Source organism: Neodiprion pinetum, chromosome 3 (assembly GCF_021155775.2).
Source record: "Neodiprion pinetum isolate iyNeoPine1 chromosome 3, iyNeoPine1.2, whole genome shotgun sequence".
In the NCBI taxonomy this organism is placed as follows: domain Eukaryota; kingdom Metazoa; phylum Arthropoda; class Insecta; order Hymenoptera; family Diprionidae; genus Neodiprion; species Neodiprion pinetum.
The window spans coordinates 29,400,045-29,421,710 of NC_060234.1; the positions used below are offsets into that span (position 1 = coordinate 29,400,045).

The following is a 21,666-nucleotide window of genomic DNA, read 5'->3' on the forward strand; positions in this document are numbered from 1 at the left end:
TATTTTTCATGAAGTAGAGAGGTGATAGGTGGCGTCTCCACAGGGACACAGTTCCACTCATACTGACATTTGGGCGAATATTGTATAACTGGTTGGTTCACCATCGTGGACAATGTTCTCATCTATTGCAAATTGAAGCAGCGGTTGTCCGCTCGTCCGTAATCAGTTCATTGTTTGACATCTTTGTTGTTCGTTTGGGTCTACAGTTTGATGTTCGCGGGTTGTTCACGTACTCTCACTTTGCGTGTAGATTTAGTTGTATAAGAATCAGTGGCAGGTTATTTTGGGAGTGGTGCATGCTGTGCATTTACTTTACCGGTTTCTAAATTGGATATAAACTACGCGTCGTGCGCCGACTATCTTGTAAGTATCTCCTCGACACTTTGGTTAACCGATTTAATATCGAAATCAATCACTGCTTATATACGTTTATTAAATGTATTACATAGACTCAGCACTTTCGATCTTTGTCTTGAATCAGCGTTGCGAAACAGGAATTAAGTACCGTGACTACATTTCAATTTCAAACAAACTATATCAATTTCATTCTATCATACAATGACTCACGTTATTCGGTTTAATCCGATTTTTTTCACTAGTTATTTTCGACACGTTCAAGTTTGAAAAAAGGTGGACATTTCATTGCGAACCAAATAACCAAGGCGCATCGTTATTTACGTACGTGAATGGTATACAATGTTTATGATTGTTTGATATAAGTGTCGTGTGAATAGAACCTTTATGCAAGTGTGCGTACCAAGACATTGTATAAATTGTAGGTATGTAAGGAAAGTTACATGATATAAGGCATCAGTGACTGTGGTGAATTTTCTGTAGAAAAATTAGCTCAAAAAAAATATAATTAATTTACAGCCAAAATCATCTTGAATCGCATATTAGACTGACAATTTATTATTCCTGTAAGAAACAGCGTTTATGGTATCTTATTACAAACAAAGTAGACATGTAAAAAATAACATGCGCCACATTTCAAATTCTTCATTGATAACTCAAATAACAATTTCATTACACAAATAGTTGTGTATTTGGTATTCGCTCTTCAATATGAGAATACATTAAGTACAAAGTGAAAAAAAAATACTACAGTACACCAAAATTTCCATTTTATAGATTAATTATTTCTTGCTATTATTGTTACCCTAAAGCCATACATCAATAAAACTGTGCAAAAAGACTTACTCCAACTTAGAAAGGTCTGTCATTGTATGGACTAAATTAGTATATGTTTGCGGGACAAATTTAGGGATATTCAATAAATCAATATGATCTAGTTGCTGAAATCTCTACCTGTGACTCAGCATTTACTAATCGATCTGTTCAAGGTTACCTTGATGAAACTCTCATGTAATGGTCTCATTGATCACCTGATTATGTTCATGATCCACATGTCTTTTCGAATGACAAATCTCATTATCTTTACATGAATAAAAGTTCTCAGTAATACAAAAGGTTGATTCTTGCATTGTCCAAATAAGAAGTTCGCATTCAAATTATACAATTCATACTAGTGTATTTCACGTATTCAGAATGAGAAAAAAATTATTAAAATTAAAGCTACACCACCTAAGCTCAATTGTTTCTTATACTTTGTACCTTAAGTTCTCTCTTCTTCTAAAATTTATCACATTATTTACATTGGCAATATGAATGAAGTAAAATTGCTTTTTTTCTTAATGGATAATCGACAATCAACTAGAGAATGATAGGTCATTTACCTGCTTTAATTACATTAAATAAGTACTATTGTACAACACAAAGTTCAAGTATCAGTGAGAACAAGATTTAACATTGGTATTTTATAAATATTGTTATAAAAAAAAAGTTTTCTGATTTTGTAAGTCAATCTTCAAAGATTACTCATCAGTGATGTGTACGAATTTAATCTTGCAGTATGACATTGAATGTTGATTGCTTATGTATTTTATGTAACAGTCTTTAATGTTAATTTATTGAGTAATTCGTAAAAATCATTTTCTAAGCAATCTTGTTGCCTCATAACTTTAATATGATGCTAGACATTAAGACATCACACATTGACTTATGCAATGAACTTACTTATGTCTAGAAATATGAAAATAAATTCATATCATAATCTCTTATTCAGCTACAGCTATGGAAGCTGGTGGTGGTGGTGTTCTGACAGCAGAACGAAGTCCTGCACGTGCTAATCTGCACGTTGCTTTCACTGAAAAAGGAGAAGTCAAAGAACGTAGGGAAAAATTTTTAACAGCCAAGTATGGCTCGCATCAAATGTCGCTTATCCGGAAGAGACTCGCAGTTGAAATGTGGCTTTTTGATGAGTTGCAGAAACTTTATGAAACTGTGGTAAGAATTTATGGCTAGCCATAGATAGGCTTTATTCAACCTAAGTTTTGTGGAATTGAGCCTAGACACACAGGAAATGACTATGAATTTTCTTTTCATTGCATTTAGCATAGGCAGACTAATATTAAAAACAGTTTTACGAATTTTATTGAAACAAGTGCAAGAGAATTCCGGAATTTGGAAGTAAAGTATTCGTCTATAGAGTTACATCCACGTACCTTACCTCTCCCAAGTGAAACAAAAATTTATCTATGTCTGATTTAGCATGATTAGATCTAATTAGTGGTTCTGTTTGTTGAACAGAAATATTTTCAGAATAAGGGTTTTGATCTTGCTTAATTTTGAAAACTTCCTTAATTTAAAATTTCTAGAAATCTGTTGAAGAGTTTCTTTCCTTGGAAAATGATTTTGAATGAAATAAGCAACAGGAATTCTTGTATATCCGTTAATATTGTAAAAAATAAAGATGGAAACGTTAATTTACAAGTTACTTCATACAACTGGTGGAAATCTACATGCTCAATGAATCAGTTCACTCCCAATTAGTTTCAACTGAACTTATATGCTGTGCACTGTAGTAACCCCTCGGGAGTTCTGATGTATTTTATAATTGGCTCGTATCGTTACTGAAAACTATCGGTAAATCATTGTGTGCGTATGATCAGGACATTGACCAACGCAATAAAAGCTTTATCACATGCAAGTCATAACAGAATGATTGATCGTAATACTTTCGATATCTGAATTCCACTTTGTTGAATTTCCTCGACAAAGATTCGTCACTGGTTTGCCAAGTTATTATTGCCATAATTACATGCTATAAATATTTGCAACATACTCATTGAATTGAATAATTTAAAATTTATGCAGCAATCCTATCGATTAGAAATAATACTTGGTATAAGCTTTTAGTTCATACATAAAATTCTGAGATAGTTAACTTCATCGAGTATTATGATATGTTGCTATTTCAAAAAATCAAGTCTTGGATTTATCTTTGAGCTTGTAAAGAACTTTTTATTATATTCAGTATTTTTGTTTTATTGAGGGAGCATGGATATGACAATGAATACTTGATTGATAATATCAATGAACAATGTGTTACATCTTAGAATGAAAATGGGAAATCTCGAGAGGTTGAGGTAGATATAGACGAGCTACTCGACATGGACACTGATGACCATAGAAGAAGTTACTTACAGGTACTTAATATTGATTATTTTATCATTGAGATGCCGTCCGTAATGTCAAGAGTTGAAGTATTGAGCTCACATGAATATTTACCCTTGTTATTTCAAACCGTGTTGCTGATTATAAAGTTTCCCTAAGACCTCAACCATTTTCAGGATTTGCTGGTGGATGCAAAAAAGTCACCACACGATGTAAAAGTGAGTAGACTCTGCAACAACATATTTTCATTTATTTAAAAGTTTTTAAATTGTATTTGCTTTGATTGTCAGTGTATTCAACGAATATACTGAGCACATGGTGAGGAAATTATTAAAAAAAATTATTTTAATTTTAGAAATTCATCAACGATTTGCTCGAGAAAGCAAAAACACTCTGAACAGCGACTGTCTCATTTGGCAGATGTGCTACTCAATTTTGAGACATAAGTTTGTTCACTTCCCAAACGTGGCGTAAATGATATGTGAAAACCTAAGTAAATTTTCACTGTACGAAAGAAGCCACCATAATAACAAAACATACGGCTATAGCTCACTGAGGAAGGAAACTGTGTCTATTGGAAATACATGTATTATTACCACATGACTAGACATAGTTTTTTGTAAGCATATGTTGTTTCATATTGAAAACATCAAAACATGGCTCCAAGCTTTATCAGTTGATAGTTTAGTAACAAAATTTCGTTCAGTCCTCAATGTACGATCTACGTGCCAATTCAATTGCTAGTACAGAAATTCTCTAGATTTAATGCTGTAGAAAATTGGAACACCTCATCAATCTTCTTTCCGGTCTAATTTCAGTTTTAAACAGGGTAATTTCTTTATGTTTCTCAAATACGAATGACAATCGTCTGTTTGTAATTTTGTTTTGATTTTAACTGGAAGAAGATTGTATATTCAAATCACGTTGCTTCAGTAGTGATAAATGCTCACTTTACCGTTATTATTCACATATACTTGCCAGTTAAGTAGTTAATGATTATAGAATTGTGGTAAATAATAGAAAAGAAACGAGCCAAGAATCCATTTCAATCCTACCTTCATGCTACACTTTTCCTATAAAATCAGATACTTATGCATATTCAATTTAGTAGATGTAGGTAAAATCCTTGGCAGAAAACTTATTACAATATCTTAATATTACATGAAATTCGATTAATAAAGGTAAACATATAACCAGAATCGAGTGCCAAAATAAAGGTTGGCTTGTTCTCACCTGTTCATAGTTTTGCCAAAAGATATTGTAATTAATGTTGTGAATCTCTTTCATGTTTCTACTGTAACAGCTACAAGGTAAGGGTCATATTCTCTAGAAAATAGTTTAGATTGCTAATGCACTATTTTAAGTATGTTTTTTGGAATAAATAAGATTACTAGCATTTCCAAGATTGGCAAATGGAAACCCTAGATCTGTAAATGTCTTATCTAATTCATAAATATTTTAAAATTCATTCTCCATGATTGCTTTCTTAGCTGGGTTGAAACAAGAATATAAAGTGGTGATGAATTATTTAGGCAATTATCGTCATTTACTATGCATAGTTGATTGAAAATTGAGCCATACAATGTAAAACTGCAAAAAAAATAAAAGATTTTACTTGGCAAGGGAGTAGCTACGCTAAGAATGCTCAGTCAATAATTCAAAACAAATTAATTTAAAAAACTTGAGTTATACTTTCGTCATGGTGTATGTACTCTCAAGTATATGGGTATCACGGCTTTTTTCTCCCCGTATTCCTTAAATTCATGATGTGGGATTTGCTTTTCTTGGGCTGTTGATACACATATTGCTATTGCTTTTGCTTGATCTTTGCTATTAATTACATTATTTGCCAAATGACGCCCCATTCTTACTTATCTATGTTTGTAATTTTTGAAACAAGATAACAGAAAAATTTATCAAATGTAATTGAAATTTTTGTATGTACTGCACAGATAAAATATAACTTGAATTATGATTGTGAAGTTGCTTAACATTAAGCGTTAACTAATTATATTTTCGTGGAATTTGTGATATCAGAGATTTCGTGGATATAACAGTCTTCCGTTCGGTTCTAAATACTTAATAGTACAGTAGAAGTCTTTCATTTCTTGAATTCGAATCACCTTATTCTCCCGAAGTATTAACTCTTCTCACGTTAGCGAGTAGTATTATCCTATAATGTAAATTCACAGCACATCTCTTTCATTAGAATGATGCGTAAGAATAATTCAAAACCCACCCGTGTTTCAATTTTCCAATATCTGTGGTAAGTTTTGTATTCAATTAGATTACTGAAGACTCACTGTATTTTTGAGTTGGTCATCTATAGAATATTACTGCTATCCCTTTATTTCGTATATCTGGGAAAATTACGAATGTATATCAATAATCTGACCTTAATTATTCAGAATGAATGAACCAATATAATCAATTTAATAATGGTTTACTTTATTATTTTTATTACGAAATAAAATTATCTTTCGCTTTTAGATAGTTCATAATATCTAAATATATTTTTATTCATTTTACCCCACTTTAACAAGTTGGACTTATATTTATTCTATTACTACCAAAGACAATAGTAGAAATGAATTTAAAATAATTTCTGTGCGACGCAGAATGCATTTTTGAATCTGAAGTGAATAAATCAACAGAATTGTCACTGCAGTAAATGAATAAGTTGTGTTACACGAAAATATCAATCCCCTTTATTTTCAAATCAATAGAAGCAACAATATAAAACAACATTATCTCTCTCAATGTTTTTAATATATTGTGCTGTCAAGGTATACAAATTATTATAAGCAAAATGGTTTGTTCGAAAAAACAAATTTAAGAAAAGTATCAAATTGACGTTCCATACATGATTCTCAAAAGGGATTTTTTTCGTACTAAAAGTACTAAAGTCAAATTCATTTCATCTTCACACGTGAAAAAGATTATTCACACATGTTAGCTATTAGCTAAATTAAAAGGTGCGTTGGAAAGTGGACAGTTAACCATAGATTGTGATTTTTTTTTTGTGTAATACTACCACATCTAAATACAGGTAAATTTTATAAGAAAAACCTCAACTTTTACAATCCCATTGATCATGAAATCGCATTGCAATTACTTTTACTGCTATGATTGTTTAGCTAAAATGAAATTGAGGGTCGCAAAAGCGATATTGTTGATTTTGAGTTAGCTTTCAAATTAGCTTGGCCATCATCTTGAAAATATCTTTTTTCTCAGTTTCACTAGAGTTTAAAATTTTTTAATGTTATTGCATGACATATGTTGTTAAATTACTGATAATTTCTGCGCTATGGTTCAAAAAAATCACTGACAGTTTTCAAGAATTTAGGCGGAAAAATCTACTTGTATGTGTAACAAGTCGGAGCAAAAAAATAAAAATAAAAAATTTTCTGTGGCTCGCTTTTAATACCAACTGAAAATCGTTAATTTAAATGTTGAATTGTTTTTCGAAATTTCTGCCTTTGACCTGCAGAATCAGTTGATAATTGCATAGTGATTGAATTTACCATCATAAAATATATTGAGAAAATTTTCCAAATCAGATCTCTTAAGCTATTTGATCTTGATGTCTGTACCTTTTATTAACAGCTGTGAGTTGGATCCTACTATAAACGCAATAGCTTCGTTTCACGATACTCATCGTGTATGCATATACGGTAGTATATATTACGATGGTCCGTAATTTTTAATCTCCAAAATTCTTCTCATACTGCCGTTCAAACTTATTCCAGATATTTGAAAAAAAGCATATCTGAAGTCTCTAGTCTCTACATCAGTAGAAAAATGTGTACCAACAATCTTACATTTTCCCATTTAGGTCAATAAATTTCATTTAATTTTGTATTCATGAAATCGATCTGACGGCGTCACGATTAAAATTTCATGAACCCCAAATTCTGGACTGCCCTACCACATATAATTACATACATATAAATGTATGCATACTGCATGTAGAAGATAAAACTTGTTAAAACATTTTATATTTTGAGAACTAACATTGTTCGAACAAAGATGATTTTAGGCATAATTAAAAAATCAACATAGAATTATTACTTGAATGTGTATAAGTTCATGACTGCTCTGACAACGCTTGCTGTGTAAGATTTTGACCACTTTAAAAATGGGAAATGCATTGCTCAGGATGGTCAGAATCTAACATTCCACGTATAAATCAAATGTATTGTTACTTTGTAAAGCTATATGTTACATCATAGTTTTTGACCGTTAATTATTTTGCAAAACTGTGGTTGATCTTAGAATCCAACAACGATGAGGAACACTATTGTTGGGCTGTTGACTAAGACACTAATTGATCGTAAATTATTTTTCTAATTTCGATAGTCAGTTGATTACCGGATTTCGAATGTATTCTTTAATATAAACATCCATATTTACGTATCGAGTGTGAACATTGCCGCAGATTATACATGTGTATGTCAAGTGCAATCCCGTAATTAATATCATATCATAGTGAATATCTGTAACATATTCTGATTTCTAGATTTCTAGACGTCAATCTCTTTTTATACTATTTTAATCTGTTTTAACAATAAGTATATTTCAAAATGGCTGTATTTTCTTAGAAATTCAATTAATTAGAATTAACGCAACACAAATATTGAATAATTTGTAAATTGTAGAAAAACGAAAGTACAACAATTTTAATCGCATGCAGTAATGAACTGCGGAATAGTGAAATTTAAGAGCAAACGAAAATAACTGTCACTGTGCACGCACTGTTTTGTAATACATCTGGATCTCTGGTTATCACGTAAATGAAATTTCAAAAATTATGGAAGCATGTCTCTGAAAAATTCATGTAATTAGTGTATGTGTAGTATTAATATTGTCATTTTCTAGGATTTTTCTGAAATTTACCTATGTCATGTAGATCATCTAAATCATGTACTAATATTTGTTTAATATTTAATTTCTTTTCTAACATCAAGCGAATTGCGCACAAGATTTGCTCATCATTGCGAAGTATAAAATATAAGAAAAAATACGATTTTTACTTAGTCTGCCTGCTGCATACTAAGTTCCTTTAAAGAACTTAAGAATAATTTTCATTCCTTGACTTCGACTTAACATGAAATTTTACAGTCATATTCATGAAAAATACTTTACTGCAATAAAATAATTTTATTACATATTTGTGAAATAGTATTATTAACAATTCTTTCTATAAATCTTTGACTTTTTTACATCAGCGTTGAGTAAACAGTCTATACTTTTCTTCATCTCGTAGAAAATATGATTTTTTATCAATGAGTTGACCATTTCTGAACATGGTATGTTACGTTATTCAAAGCTAATTATATTGATCAAAAGTTTCTCACGGGGTTTGTTAACTGATTTCACAAATCTGTCCGAGACAGTAATATACTAATAGTTTTGGTACTTATTACCACATATCTGGGCTATTGCACTGATAATTGTCAGTTATACATTGTTATATTATTCATGTCTTCCTTGTTACAACTTTGTGAAATGTGCTCAACTAATTTCAATTCTGATAACCTGAATAGGCTTGCGTCACATCTGAGAGAAATATCCTTATCGTACAACTAAACGATACATGAATTACAATCATGACCAGTGATGAATTTATTGATTTGATTTAACCTTGATTATAATATTATACGTCCATTTATGTTGTTATATTCATCTATATAAAGGATATTATTAAAATTATAGTTCCTTATCACATTTTTTAAACATACTATCAGATGATTTACGAAAAATAAATTTAAAAAATCTGAACCAAAAAAATAAATAAAAATCTTGGCTCAGTCAGCGAAAGTCAGTCAATCTAAGATAAGAAATACTAGTTTGAGGCTGGTATATGGAAAAATTCCTAGGCGTAGTAATCATTGCAATACTCTGCAATAGTCGAGGATTATTGCAAAATGGGTTTGGTATGTTTATAAATTTTTGCTAGTGTTTAGTACACTGTGATATATTTGTTCTTGCCGCCTTCTTACTGCAGAAGATTAAATACTGTTTTACAGCAACCAAAGACTATTAGATGAAATAAAAGAAAGGGAAAACGTTACAACAAAATGTAAGTCAGTGTCGTATATTTATTATCCGAAACAAACATTTTTGAACCTTTCATTGATTTTAGTGACTTGACAAACTTTGGTAAAAATCTGAAATAGTTTGTGAAAATTTTCAGTTCGCGGCAAACTGGTTTAGTGATTTATACGCGGTTGTAAGAGATGAAGTTCACCATAAAATTGGAGTCAATCAATGGGATTCAAATACGTGATAATTTTCTGTATGCTGTTATAAAATCTGTGAAGAACATAGAATTTTGCTAACTATTGAAAAAGTTGTTTGTGATCATTTGAGATGTGCAGTTTTTGCCAATATCCTACAATATGTGCCACTATGAGAGGATAAGGAAGATTTATGACCGACACGACAATAAAACAGACTGTGAAGTGGAATTCTATACTGCACAATCTTATTACAACTCAACATCTGAACTGTGCTCTGTAAATTTTGAGTGCCAATGATTTTTTTATAGCTAATAATCAACCAACTAATGAATAATGCCAGTGTATACACACAAATGGACTTTGAAACATAAGAAACCCAATTTTACTTTTAGCTTTTTTTTTTCAAACCAAATTATAAAAACCGCTTCTACCAAATCCCTAGACCAGTTTGTATAATCTTTTACATTTTTAGGCAAAATGAACGTGTCTGTAACTGCAGACATCCGTTTTGAATAGCTTTTGAATCACAAATGCGTATAATCGATCGAGATGCACAAATAAAGCTTTAATGCTAACATTAATGAACGTATGCTTCATAATTGTTATTCATTAGTATAAATTTTGTAGATCCATTGCTAATCACTATCTACATTAGATATATGTGACGGTTTTACATATGCAAAAATAACATTCAGATATTTCCCATCCCGAAAAGTCCGACTTTTTTATACTCCGAAGTTTTTGCAAACATATCTCGTGTAAATAGTGATAACAACTAGGGTAACGATTTTATGTAGAAGGCTACAATCAATCATACAATGCAGTGTAGCTAGTAAGAAACCTTTATAAGTATTTGTTATAGTTTTAATAAATGTGAACATTAATCAAAACGTTGTATTCTTCACTGTGATTCAATGTATAATTTTCTTAATAACATAATTCGAGAGTCTGGTAATGACATACAAAGTCGGATGAAAGTCCAAGTTAACGATAAATTTCAACGTCGGCATGTGTAAAATCAACTATGTATTCAGGTAAGTCGTTTATTTATTATTGAAAAAGGTTTCATTCGAGTTTTACATATACATGCATGCAAAGTGAAATAAAATGAAGGTGATCAGGTCTATTGATTGCTTGTAATCTGCAAAGTAATAACTAAAATTCCTTGCACCTAAATTGTTTTAAATGACATTTATTAATATATACTTAAAATTCAAGCATTTCTGATATATGTGTAGCAAACAGGATATACGATTTTCGGAAGATATCACTTTTTCCACGAGGCGGAATTTTTGGACATAGAGTTGAAGTATAAATTTTGCGACCGAAAAGTAAATGAACATCCTAAATTTTGGGTCACTAATTTTATTATTCTTTTTTTTACACTTTTACTATTTGTTTTAGTTTACTTCTTCGTACATTTTCTCTCAAAATTTCCTAATCATCAGTTTATGCTTCGAATATTTGTATTGCTATAGTGAATCAGTTTTCATTATTTAGAAGATTCCAGTTCATACTTTTCACATTTCTTATTTCCTAAGAATAAATTATTACGGTTTCAATTGAATAATTGATTTGACACTGTAATGCAAACAATAAATTCTCCTAGTTTCGGTAGAGAACTCATTATCTACCGAAATTAATTTATGAACTTTAATAATTGTATCATGATATTGTGACACCTCATTACGGTGTTAAAGGTAATTGTAAGCGTCTAAACAATGGAATTATACACACATTTAAACATATGAAATTGTAAATAATACAAGGATAAAAACGGGTTTTGTATTATAAAGATGATCAAAATTTTTTTAATAGGATCTGCTGATTTATGTAATATTCTAAAGATACCTGAGAACTGAGCTTTAGAACACTCACCCTTACGCAAACCTTATCAGAGATTTAATATTACATTATGTATAATAATGTACATCTTGATTTTCCATCTTTTAATTGATAATTTTAATGCTTCGTCTTTGATATGCTCGTCCTGAAAATCGTTATATGAGAACATTACCACCAGTTTATCCATGCCTTCAGATTCTAAGTGAATATCTTTGTGCACAACATATCATAATATGATGCATTGAAATTATTACCTACACCAAGTTATTGGAGGAAGAATTTTCTATCACACATCAACTATTGGAATGTACCGAAACTTTTCACGCAATATAAAATTGTATTAACCAAGTTATTTCCCATGAATAGCATATTGTGTAAAACTTACGTTTGCAACTGCTTGCTGCCACTCAGCACAATGTATGGAGATTGTGTTTCTTTTTGCTTAGCTTGCAATAGATTAAGTGTACCTAGTGGAGTATCAGTAGAAGACATCCGCTTCATCAATACTTCTTGCTCAGATTTCTTCATTCTCTTTTCCACCTAGTTATAAAAAGTATTAACAATTCATGGCATGAAATTATCATTGATTCATCAATGATCAGAATATACATATATAATTATATTACGCATTGCATTCAAAATCGGGTAAATAGCAGATTTATTGCAGCGCTACAAAATAGTAACGATTATAAATGAAATTCTGAATTGACATTTCCTATTATAAATTTATAAAGCTTAATATCATTAGCATGCATTGTTCTACATAAATAGATTAAAATATTTTTCAATATACCTTGTTCTTCCCAGGACCTTTACCATGAAATTTATGAGAAAGATATCGGAATGCTTCCTTGGCACTCAAAACGTGTCCATCATCGTCGATATATTCCAACTTGACATTGGGCTTAAATCCGTCTCGTTCTTTGAATTCGGAAGTTGGTCCATTAAACCTATCTCTTCTGCCAAACTTGTCATCATCCCTGCATTTATAAAATAATTAATTGATCAGAATCTTCTGAAAACAGTTACATTCAAAACAAATTAAATGGGTAAAAGTGTACAAAGAAAAGAAAAAAAAAAAAAAACTGAAAATAATAGTATATTGGTTTAAAATAATGATTATTGTTTTATTTTTTTATCTTTGAGAAAATACGAATGCATTATAATATCAAATATAGTACTTACCCATAAGTTTTATCTTCAATAGAATAATTTTGTGCCTGTAAATGAGCAAAACGGGATGCAGAAGGTCTGTTAGTATCCTCTTTTTGTAAATAACCTTTACTCATTGCAAGTCTTAGAGCACCGCCTACACCCTGTCCAAGCGATGGTTCTGCATCCAAAATTGCAGCCTCCAGTGTTATTGGCTCAGCTGCAGCTTCATCTTTGAGGTATGGGTAAATTTTGAGATTTTATTGAAATACTGATAAGGCATAAAGATAGTTCATAATTAAACAATTATCAGGAAAGGAAGTAGAACGTTAGTCAAGTAAATGCATTTTTACCTATTTTTACTGTATTCCATGCTCCACGGCCATCAGCATCTTCTCCATCATCTACCGTTTCATCTTTGATCCCCTCAGCCTCAAAGTCCTGATCAACATGATGAACTGTTGCAATACTTGTTATGCATTGAAAGATTTTGAGTAGATAAATAATTACTAGAAACACGTTACCATGAGTTCTTGAACATTTTCTTCCCTGTTTCCAGCAAGCCCGTAAGTTGGAATGTCTCCTAATGTTCTACAAAATTCAGCAGTCGCATTGAGTACAATATTACCAACTTGATTGTCATTTGAATTGTCAATTTCTTGTTTTATTGTTTGAGCAACTTTTTCTACCCCAGTTTGACGTGCTAGTTTCACACGTTGTGCTTTTTTCAATGCCAACTGCCATTCGAGTTCTCTGTCATCATCTTCAATTTTAACACCCGACAAGTCTTCACTTGTATCTAAATTCCAAGGAAAATGTAATTGATGTAAATTAGATTAAAGGAAGTAGGGATTATATTGTTGAAAAATAAATTTACTTTCTGTATCATCGACATCCATAACAAGATTTTCAGGATCCTCATGATCCTTTTTTTCTTTATGTCTTGAATTCCTTCGACTTCCTAAATCTCTGAGATAATCAGTTGTATCAGGAACAAGATCGTCTGCCTTCAACATCTTTTTCTGTCTGATTTTTCGGATCTAAAAGTTGCAATTAATATAAACCATACTCTAAACACTAAATAAAATGTTCAGATAATTTTATTTTTATATTAAGTTCCATTAATCTATTGCTTTATTTCAGTATCAAGTCACATGATCTATTTTTTCCTATTTACCATGATTTTAAAACGAAAAATTATATAGAACTGACTAAATTGTTAGAATAAGTTGCGACAAAAGGTTTAGACGTTGAATACTATCTTACTTTTTTCTTGGGTTTCTTAAACTTTGCCAACTCTGCATCAGTGTAATATTCACTAGCTAACTGTAGCTCTGGCATCCTTAGTGTTTCCAATTTTTTGTTCGCTAGGCGGTGTTTTACAATTTCAGTTTGTCGTTGTTTTCGTTCTTTAGCATTATCATAACCAATGGCAAAACTTTCCTTCTTCTGTCCATCTATCTCTTCATCATATTTGTCTAGAACCGTTTTCACTGGGAATCCAAACTCATCAAAATTGTCTTCATCATACGCATCGTACCCAGGTTTTTTAGTTTTATTCAAATTACTGCGCGAATAACGCTCTTCGTCCAGCATATTTACGTTTACTAGTACATCTTCATGCTCATCTAAAACTGCTTGATCTTTGAGTGTCAGTACAAGGGTCTTGCCCTCCTCAAAAGTATCCTGTAACAAAAATAATTAAATTTCGATTTAATCATTACATGTTATTAACAAAATAAATGCAATATTTCATGGAACATGACTATATTAAATTTACAACTGCTACATTTGAAACCCATAATAAATCCTAATTACAGTAAAGATTTTTCAATTCGACAGAATATATCAAACTTACCATGTCATGTTCGACTTTGAGCCCTCGTAAATCTTTGTTCGAGTAGGCTGAACGACGTTCACTTTTAACCTCTTCCTCAACAAGAGTACCTATACCGAACTCTTCGTCCAACTGATCCAACATTTTTGCCTGAATAATGAAATTAGAAATAGTCTTTAAATGGTTAGATGATCGTGCTTGACTTTCCTACATGGAAGTTTTCAAATACACATTATTAATATAACACAAGAGTGGTTGGCTCTACTTCAAGCATTAAGATTATTTAAAAATATAACATAAAATACTAATAACATCAAATGCAAATTAATTATTACAGCATTATTTCATAAGTATTTTAATTTTAAACTTGACGGTGCTGGCATAAATTGAAATAATGCCTTTAAGCTTTAGGTCAAGTATTCTGTATTTACCCTTTCATCAGCCTTCTTTTTCTCCAACTGAAGGAGACGGTTTTTTTGCACCCAAGCCTTGGCGTCATCATCTGAATCGCTTTCGCCCAAAGTTTTGAGTTTTGAAAGATTGGATTCAATCTGTCGTTTTTCCTTCTGCGTGTTCAGTCTATCTTTGATCTTTTGCGTTTTTACTTTATCGTTAGTATTTGGTGCTGGCTTGTGATAAAATTCTCCTAAATCATCTTTGATTTTGTTGGGATCATCTACAGAGGTAGTACTGGTCTCTAAAGGTTTTAGACCAAGCTTTGCTCGTAACTTATTTGTTTCCTCAACTGACAATGATGTCTGCGCTGCTCCTCCTTTGGTTGGAGATGCACTCCTTTGACGAGATATTTCTGGAGGAGGTGGTGGCGTCAGTGCATGTGGTATTCTCGATATTTTTGGAGGTGGTGGAGCGCTGACAATTTCAACTATAAACACAAGAGGATAGTTTCTTAATACACGATATTATTAAGTAGTATAAATGTACATTAAATTTGCAACTATACAATATAAAAGTAAGCGCTAATTCAACTCAATAGCGCAATAATTTTTACTAATAGACTTGGATTAGTAGTCCTCTGAAGTACATAGCACGAACATTACATTGTAAAAAATATATGAGAACTATTACGGTTTTAGGGTAGCTTTGAACAATCAGTTTTAAATCTATGCATGTGTAGGTGTTTTGGTGAAGGTTTGTTACCTTTAAAGGTGTAGGATAATAGTTACGTTTACGAAGGAAAAAACTAAAAGAGGTTAGTACCATCGCTGTCGTGATCCTTGCGTTCTCTTCTTTTATGTTTTTTGTGATGCCTATGTTTGTCGACTTTTTCACGTTCTATAGAGTGCGATCTAGAACGGCTGCGATGACGTTTTTTCTTAGTTTCACGAGTTTTTTCAGTCTTGTGCCGCTTATTAGATCCCATTTCTTTAATCTTAACACTTTAACCTATAAATTTAACAGAACGTCGAACTTCGTCTTGTGTTGAATAGACTCTATCACGATCACGAACTACTCCGTGATCATGAGATACATACAACAGAAATTACGTGTTCCACTGATGTGTTCGTAAAATCAGTGGCTAGCCAAGGTGACCTTAGAGCATGTAGAAGGCGAGTAGCTAGTTTTAAGTTTTCCCGCCTACACGCGCGACTCAATCTGGCAAGCGGTTGATAAGTAGCGGCGAAACGAACTGATGTTACCATCGCTCACCGCGTGTACGCAGATAATGCAGTGAAATATTCTTATACCTATGGAATGACGAACGGGAACAAACTGATATTTTCATATAACTCCGTATGGACGCCGTATACTTTTCAACTACGCAAATTCATTTAGGCCAAATTCGGCAATGTCAATTTAACTCCATCGGATCGACAAAATTGATGTCATCTAAATAGGCGCACAATAAACATGCACCTGATTTACTGTTAACAAAGTTAGAAACCTTTTCTTGATGCGAAGGATGGGAGATATAGTCGAAGAAGTTAATCAAAGGATGGAGATATATAGTTGTTCCTATATGTACCTTATGTAATTTCTGTACATATTTTTAATACTTGACTTGTACGTTTAACTGAAGATAATAATATGTATCTTCAGTCAAGGCTCATATCTTCATTCCAAAAGAAGATGCAGCTGACATATCAAAAATTTTTCCCACTCAATAAGTCATATTTTTTATTCCAACTGATTTGTGAATTGCGTTCTTGACGAATCACTTCCTTTAAATAAATTTATATGTATAATGTGACAAAACATTTCTCTTGTTCTTTTTAATTGAGTCTAAGATGCCTTTCTTTTTATATATGTGAATGTAATAATTTGTTGAAAAAAATATTTAACAGTAGATTCAGTTAAGTGGTCTAGAAATCAAGCGGGTATACAAATTTGTCATAAAAATTTTTAAATAATTTTCTACAATACACATCCAAAAGCGAAGACGAGAGTTAATTTCTTACTCTGCATTCCATCTTTTACAATGGGGCTTTTAGACAGATCACCCGTATGTCGAACATACAAAATGTGAATATAGTTCTTTTTGATATTTTTAGTACCCGGTTAGTACTCTGACTAAACTAGAGAAATCCGAAAGTATTACGATTCCACACGCGTTACACATTATCGAAGCACGAGTTTTATTGACAATGAGTTAAATTAACACAAGATAAAATTTTCATTTGAAAAACTATAATATCTTAGTATTTGACGAGTGAAAATGAGTTCACTTATGCTCGTTTCCACACCACCGCAAGCGGTAGAGCACCCGGCGCGTTTTTTTTTTACGTGGTATCCCCAGTAGGCCTACTCCACGGAGAATACTTGCAAGATCGATCTTACGTTCTTCGAAAAATTTCAGATTACTTTTTTCATACGTTAATTACGGTTAAATGATTTTCCCAATAAATTGGTACTCGCATATGTTTGCAGTTTGTTCGAAATTTTTCAGTTCATATGACCCGTTAACTATTTATTATGAATGAAAGATGACTGTTTTAATTATGGATGAAAGATGGTTGTTTTAATTATGGATGAAGGGCGATTGTTTGTATCTTATTTTTGTATCAATAAAACTCAGTTACCTAGAACAGATTAAAATAGAATTAACGAAAAAAGGACAGTTTAATTAGTCGAAACAGACAAAAGGTTTGATTAACTGAACCCGACAAAAGTTTGATTAGCTGAAAGAGACAGAAAGTCTGATTATCTGAAACAGACAAAACATTTGATTAGCTGAAAGAGACAGAAAGTTTGATTAGCTGAAACGGACAAAAGGTTTGATTAGCTGAAATAGACAAAAGGTTTGATTAGCTGAAATAGGAAAAAAGTTTGATTAGCTGAAATAGACAAAAAGTTTGATTTGCTGAAAGAGACAGAAAGGTTGATTAGCTGAAACAGACAAAAGGTTTCATTAGCTGAAACAAACAAAAGGTTTCATTAGCTGAAAGAGACAAAAGTTTGATCAGCTGAAAGACGGAAAATTTGATTAGCTAAAACAGGCAAAAGGTTTGATTAACTGAAACAGACAAAACATTTGATTAGCTGAAAGAGACAGAAAGTTTGATTAGCTGAAACAGACAAAAGGTTTGATTGGCTGTAATAGACAAAACGTTTGATTAGCTGAAACGGACAAAATGTTTGCTTAGCTGAAACGGACAAAAAGTTTGATTAGCTGAAATAGACAAAAGGTTTGATTTTCTGAAAGATACAGAAAATTGGATTATCTAAAACAGACAAAAGGTTTGATTAGCTGAAACAGACAAAAGGTTTGTTAACTGAAACAAACAAAAAGTTTGATTAGCTGAAATAGACAAAAAGTTTAGTTAGCTGAAACAGACAAAAGATTTGATTAGCTGAAACAGATGAAGATATGGTTAGCACAATCACATAAGTTTATACACTGACAAAAAATGGGTCGATCCAACGTGATATTCGTGTTAATATTTGTTGCTTCGATCATTAATTGTATTGATGAATAAAAAACATTCTAAATTTTTTGAATCGACATCTCTTTCTACTTTCAGTTATCACAGTGAATATCTTTTTCGACTGATCATTCTATAGTTCTCGGTGTATTTGTTAAAAAATTAGTTTTTTTGCCCTGAAACAGAAAATAATACGATCCGTTAAACGAGTAAACAGAAGTACATTTCAGATATATTTCATAAATGCTCACGTCAAGATTCTCCACTATTAGTATACACTATCGATATTTTCGTTTCTGCGCGATGAGCGCCGGTTATCAAATGCCGCGCTTTCTGTGACAACTGAAAAGTATCAAGTCCACGCGCAAAGGCGCTGTGAAACTTGAAAACTTTGTTATTCGTCAAAAAATTGAGCGAAGAGCTGAAAGATCAGCACATCGAGAGTGCTTAACTCTTTTATATATAGACTGTAAGCAAAATTAACGTGCAAAAAAACGCGTCCGATTCCCGTAATTAATTTACGCGCATAAAGCTGCGTCCAATTCCCGTAATTAATTTACGCGCATAAAGCTGCGTCTAATTCTCGTGATTAATCTACGCGCAATAAGGCGCGACAGATTAAACAGTACAAAAATTTTTATTATCTAGGACTTGTCCCAAAACTTCTGTAGAAACCCAATCCGCATCTGCATCTTTTAGATATCAGATACATTGCTATGCGGATTGTTGTTCTCAGATTACAAATCAAATTGAAATTGGGAGGGAGGTTGGAGGGCATGCATTATTGTGTGGCGTGACGGTCGGCGGTCCTCTTCGACGCGAAGTCTTCGAGCTCAGCATCTCTCCCCATCTAGCGTACCACGGAACGCGATAGATGGTCCAGAGATGCGGTTTGCCCATTCAGACGATCACAGAGATTAATCGAATGGAATAACGATCGGTGATGACTAAATAATCGAATTGCATAACGATTGAAAAATCGTTGCAAAGTGACAAGAAATGGGAAATTTAATCTCGTTAATACTCAAGTGTTTACAAATGGTCGACAGACTCGAATGTGGAGTCTTTTGGGAAAAAAATGTCTGTGATCGTTTGACGCTGTGGATTACAAAAGTTAGTAACATCACGGTACATCGCGACCTTCCTACCCTCGCCTGTTTCCCATCGAAGCCACCCAACGGAAAAGAGCGATTCACACACTCATGCATAAACCCCGCGACGGATCCCAAAACGTCCGCCTACCTACCCGGTTACCTATATTCGACCTAAACGATTCTCCATTTTTTCCAACACACATCATTCTTCATCATTTGCGCCGTGGTCACTGACTTACATTTTCATTGGTTACCTGTTGGGAGCAAAATGTTTTTGTATCGTAGTCTGCCTTCTCAGAATACAGTATCGCGGTTGTATCCCGCCAACTCTAATATTGCATTTGTTATTTTAGTAAATTTTGGCAGACTATCGGTACATTAACCTTTGGTAAAATTGATTAAAACATCCTGAATGCTAATTAGCATTTTTCTAAGCGAGCTAAGCCTGCAGTTGATCAATACTTGTTGGCTGTTAAAAGATTGAAAATGATATATAAGTTGAAAATTGATTACGTTACGTTATGCCAGACTTTGGAATTTTATCAATTTAACAATAATGTGGATAATTGAATACTTTTGAAACCACAGGTGAACCCACCACTTAAACGGCATCATCGGTAAATTCAAACGTAGATTATTACATCAGTTACGAAACACAATTCGATCTCGCGAGTGCCGAGTAAGCGATGGTTACCTGTCGCGATGCTCATTCCACTTTTAGCAACGTGTAAAATTTCTAATTTGAAGTAAGCTAGGCTAAATTGCATTGCGAAAAATGATGATTAGACTGAAAGTCAAGCACGTTGCGATTGTGAATGAGCCTATCCATGTAGCTAAGAAATCGAAGATTTGTGTGACAATGGTTACCGCCACGCCACGTGACAGAGGAATCCCAGGGAAATACCCATATCCTAACACATGCAAACTCACCAACGTTGCCGAGAAATGGAAAAGTTACTCGGAAGTCTCTGCTAGAATCTGTGAAAAACAAAACAAAACAATTGAATTAATTTAGCAAATAGGCTTTTCAGTTTTAAAATCAATTGTTGCTGTCGTCTATTTTCATATTTATGCATTGCATGTTATGCAAGAACAAAAGTTCAGCTTTAAATGACCACCGTGAATTATCAATCAATAATTAAAATAAGTATTTTTACCTCGACTCTGGGCTGCTCCACACTTTTACACGTAGTAGTTCTTGTAGCATCTCAGGTGCATTGGTGAAGAGACGCACTTTTCACATAATTCACATCTTCACTAATCTCTTGTTATCCAAAAATCCGCATTGCAATAACACTCGATTCTACACATTCTACACTCACTCTTTGTGCTGTAGCTGTCTGTTTCAACCGACTGAATAAACTTGCTAACAATGCAACTGTGCATTTGCCGAAAATCAGCCACAAGAATAATAATATTGACACTCGACGCACAGAGACAAAAATAGACATCACTGAATTCTGAAGTTACACAAAACAATGAAAACTCGGGACACGAAATTCACCTTTAACGTTCGCAGGATGTTTTTATTTCAGTAACTCGGTTTTTCTTCAGGCTACACGCAGGCAATCCTCGCGCATTATTCGTAGATGAGTATGGTGGAAATACACTGATCGAGGAACGTGATTCAACCTGAATAATCAGGTTTGAATGTTGAATTGATACCGAGTGCGCGTGATTTCACTCCGACTGCTCGGAAACGAGTGATGCCGCACAGCGTTCAAGAGCGATCTAAGTAAGTTCTCTGAAGGATGGAAGACAACCATCCAACCCCCCCCACCCGTGAGCCTTTTCCCATGGAGTGGGGGTAGCTGCACCCGCCTGCCGAGCTGTTCTTCCCCCCCCCGTGACCCGCCGCGCAGTTGGTAGAGCGACAGAGAAAGTGTGAAAATTATCCACGTATCAACTTCTATCCTTTAGAGAACTGATTCAAATCCGTTTGCGGGACGCCTACGCCGTTGTTTACGGTTTACGTTATACGTATATCTATATGGTCTCAACGGCCGGATCAAAACACCAGGTAAGCTGCGCGCGATTTAATGTTTACAGGATTCCCATAAACATGCGGTGATTGAAGATAAATAAAGAATGATAGCCTT

General features: G+C 33.0%; 2 protein-coding genes across 3 annotated transcripts; one reads left to right on the top strand and one right to left on the bottom strand.

Moving 5' to 3' along the window:
- Positions 1-62: 62 nt before the first annotated feature.
- LOC124214014 (protein phosphatase 1 regulatory subunit 14B) lies at positions 63-10,648 on the top strand. Of its 2 annotated transcripts, none has more exons than XM_046615951.2 (5): positions 63-363; positions 2,126-2,346; positions 3,459-3,548; positions 3,693-3,734; positions 3,872-10,648. In XM_046615951.2, exons 2-5 carry the CDS (start codon positions 2,134-2,136, stop codon positions 3,911-3,913), a joined length of 387 nt encoding a protein of 128 aa, XP_046471907.1. In that variant the 5' UTR covers positions 63-363; positions 2,126-2,133; the 3' UTR covers positions 3,914-10,648. The 2 variants fall into 2 exon arrangements, with proteins under 2 accessions (XP_046471907.1, XP_068991014.1); XM_069134913.1 differs by lacking the exon at positions 63-363 and adding an exon at positions 761-779.
- LOC124214004 (U4/U6.U5 tri-snRNP-associated protein 1) lies at positions 9,912-16,062 on the bottom strand. The gene is made up of 11 exons (XM_046615925.2): positions 15,811-16,062; positions 15,024-15,475; positions 14,614-14,742; positions 14,022-14,441; positions 13,633-13,795; positions 13,280-13,554; positions 13,109-13,196; positions 12,789-12,987; positions 12,397-12,583; positions 11,989-12,143; positions 9,912-11,748 (listed from the first exon to the last, which is right to left on the bottom strand). The coding sequence occupies exons 1-11, from the start codon at positions 15,971-15,973 to the stop codon at positions 11,721-11,723; spliced, it is 2,259 nt and encodes a 752-aa protein (XP_046471881.1). The 5' UTR covers positions 15,974-16,062; the 3' UTR covers positions 9,912-11,720.
- Positions 16,063-21,666: the final 5,604 nt, after the last annotated feature.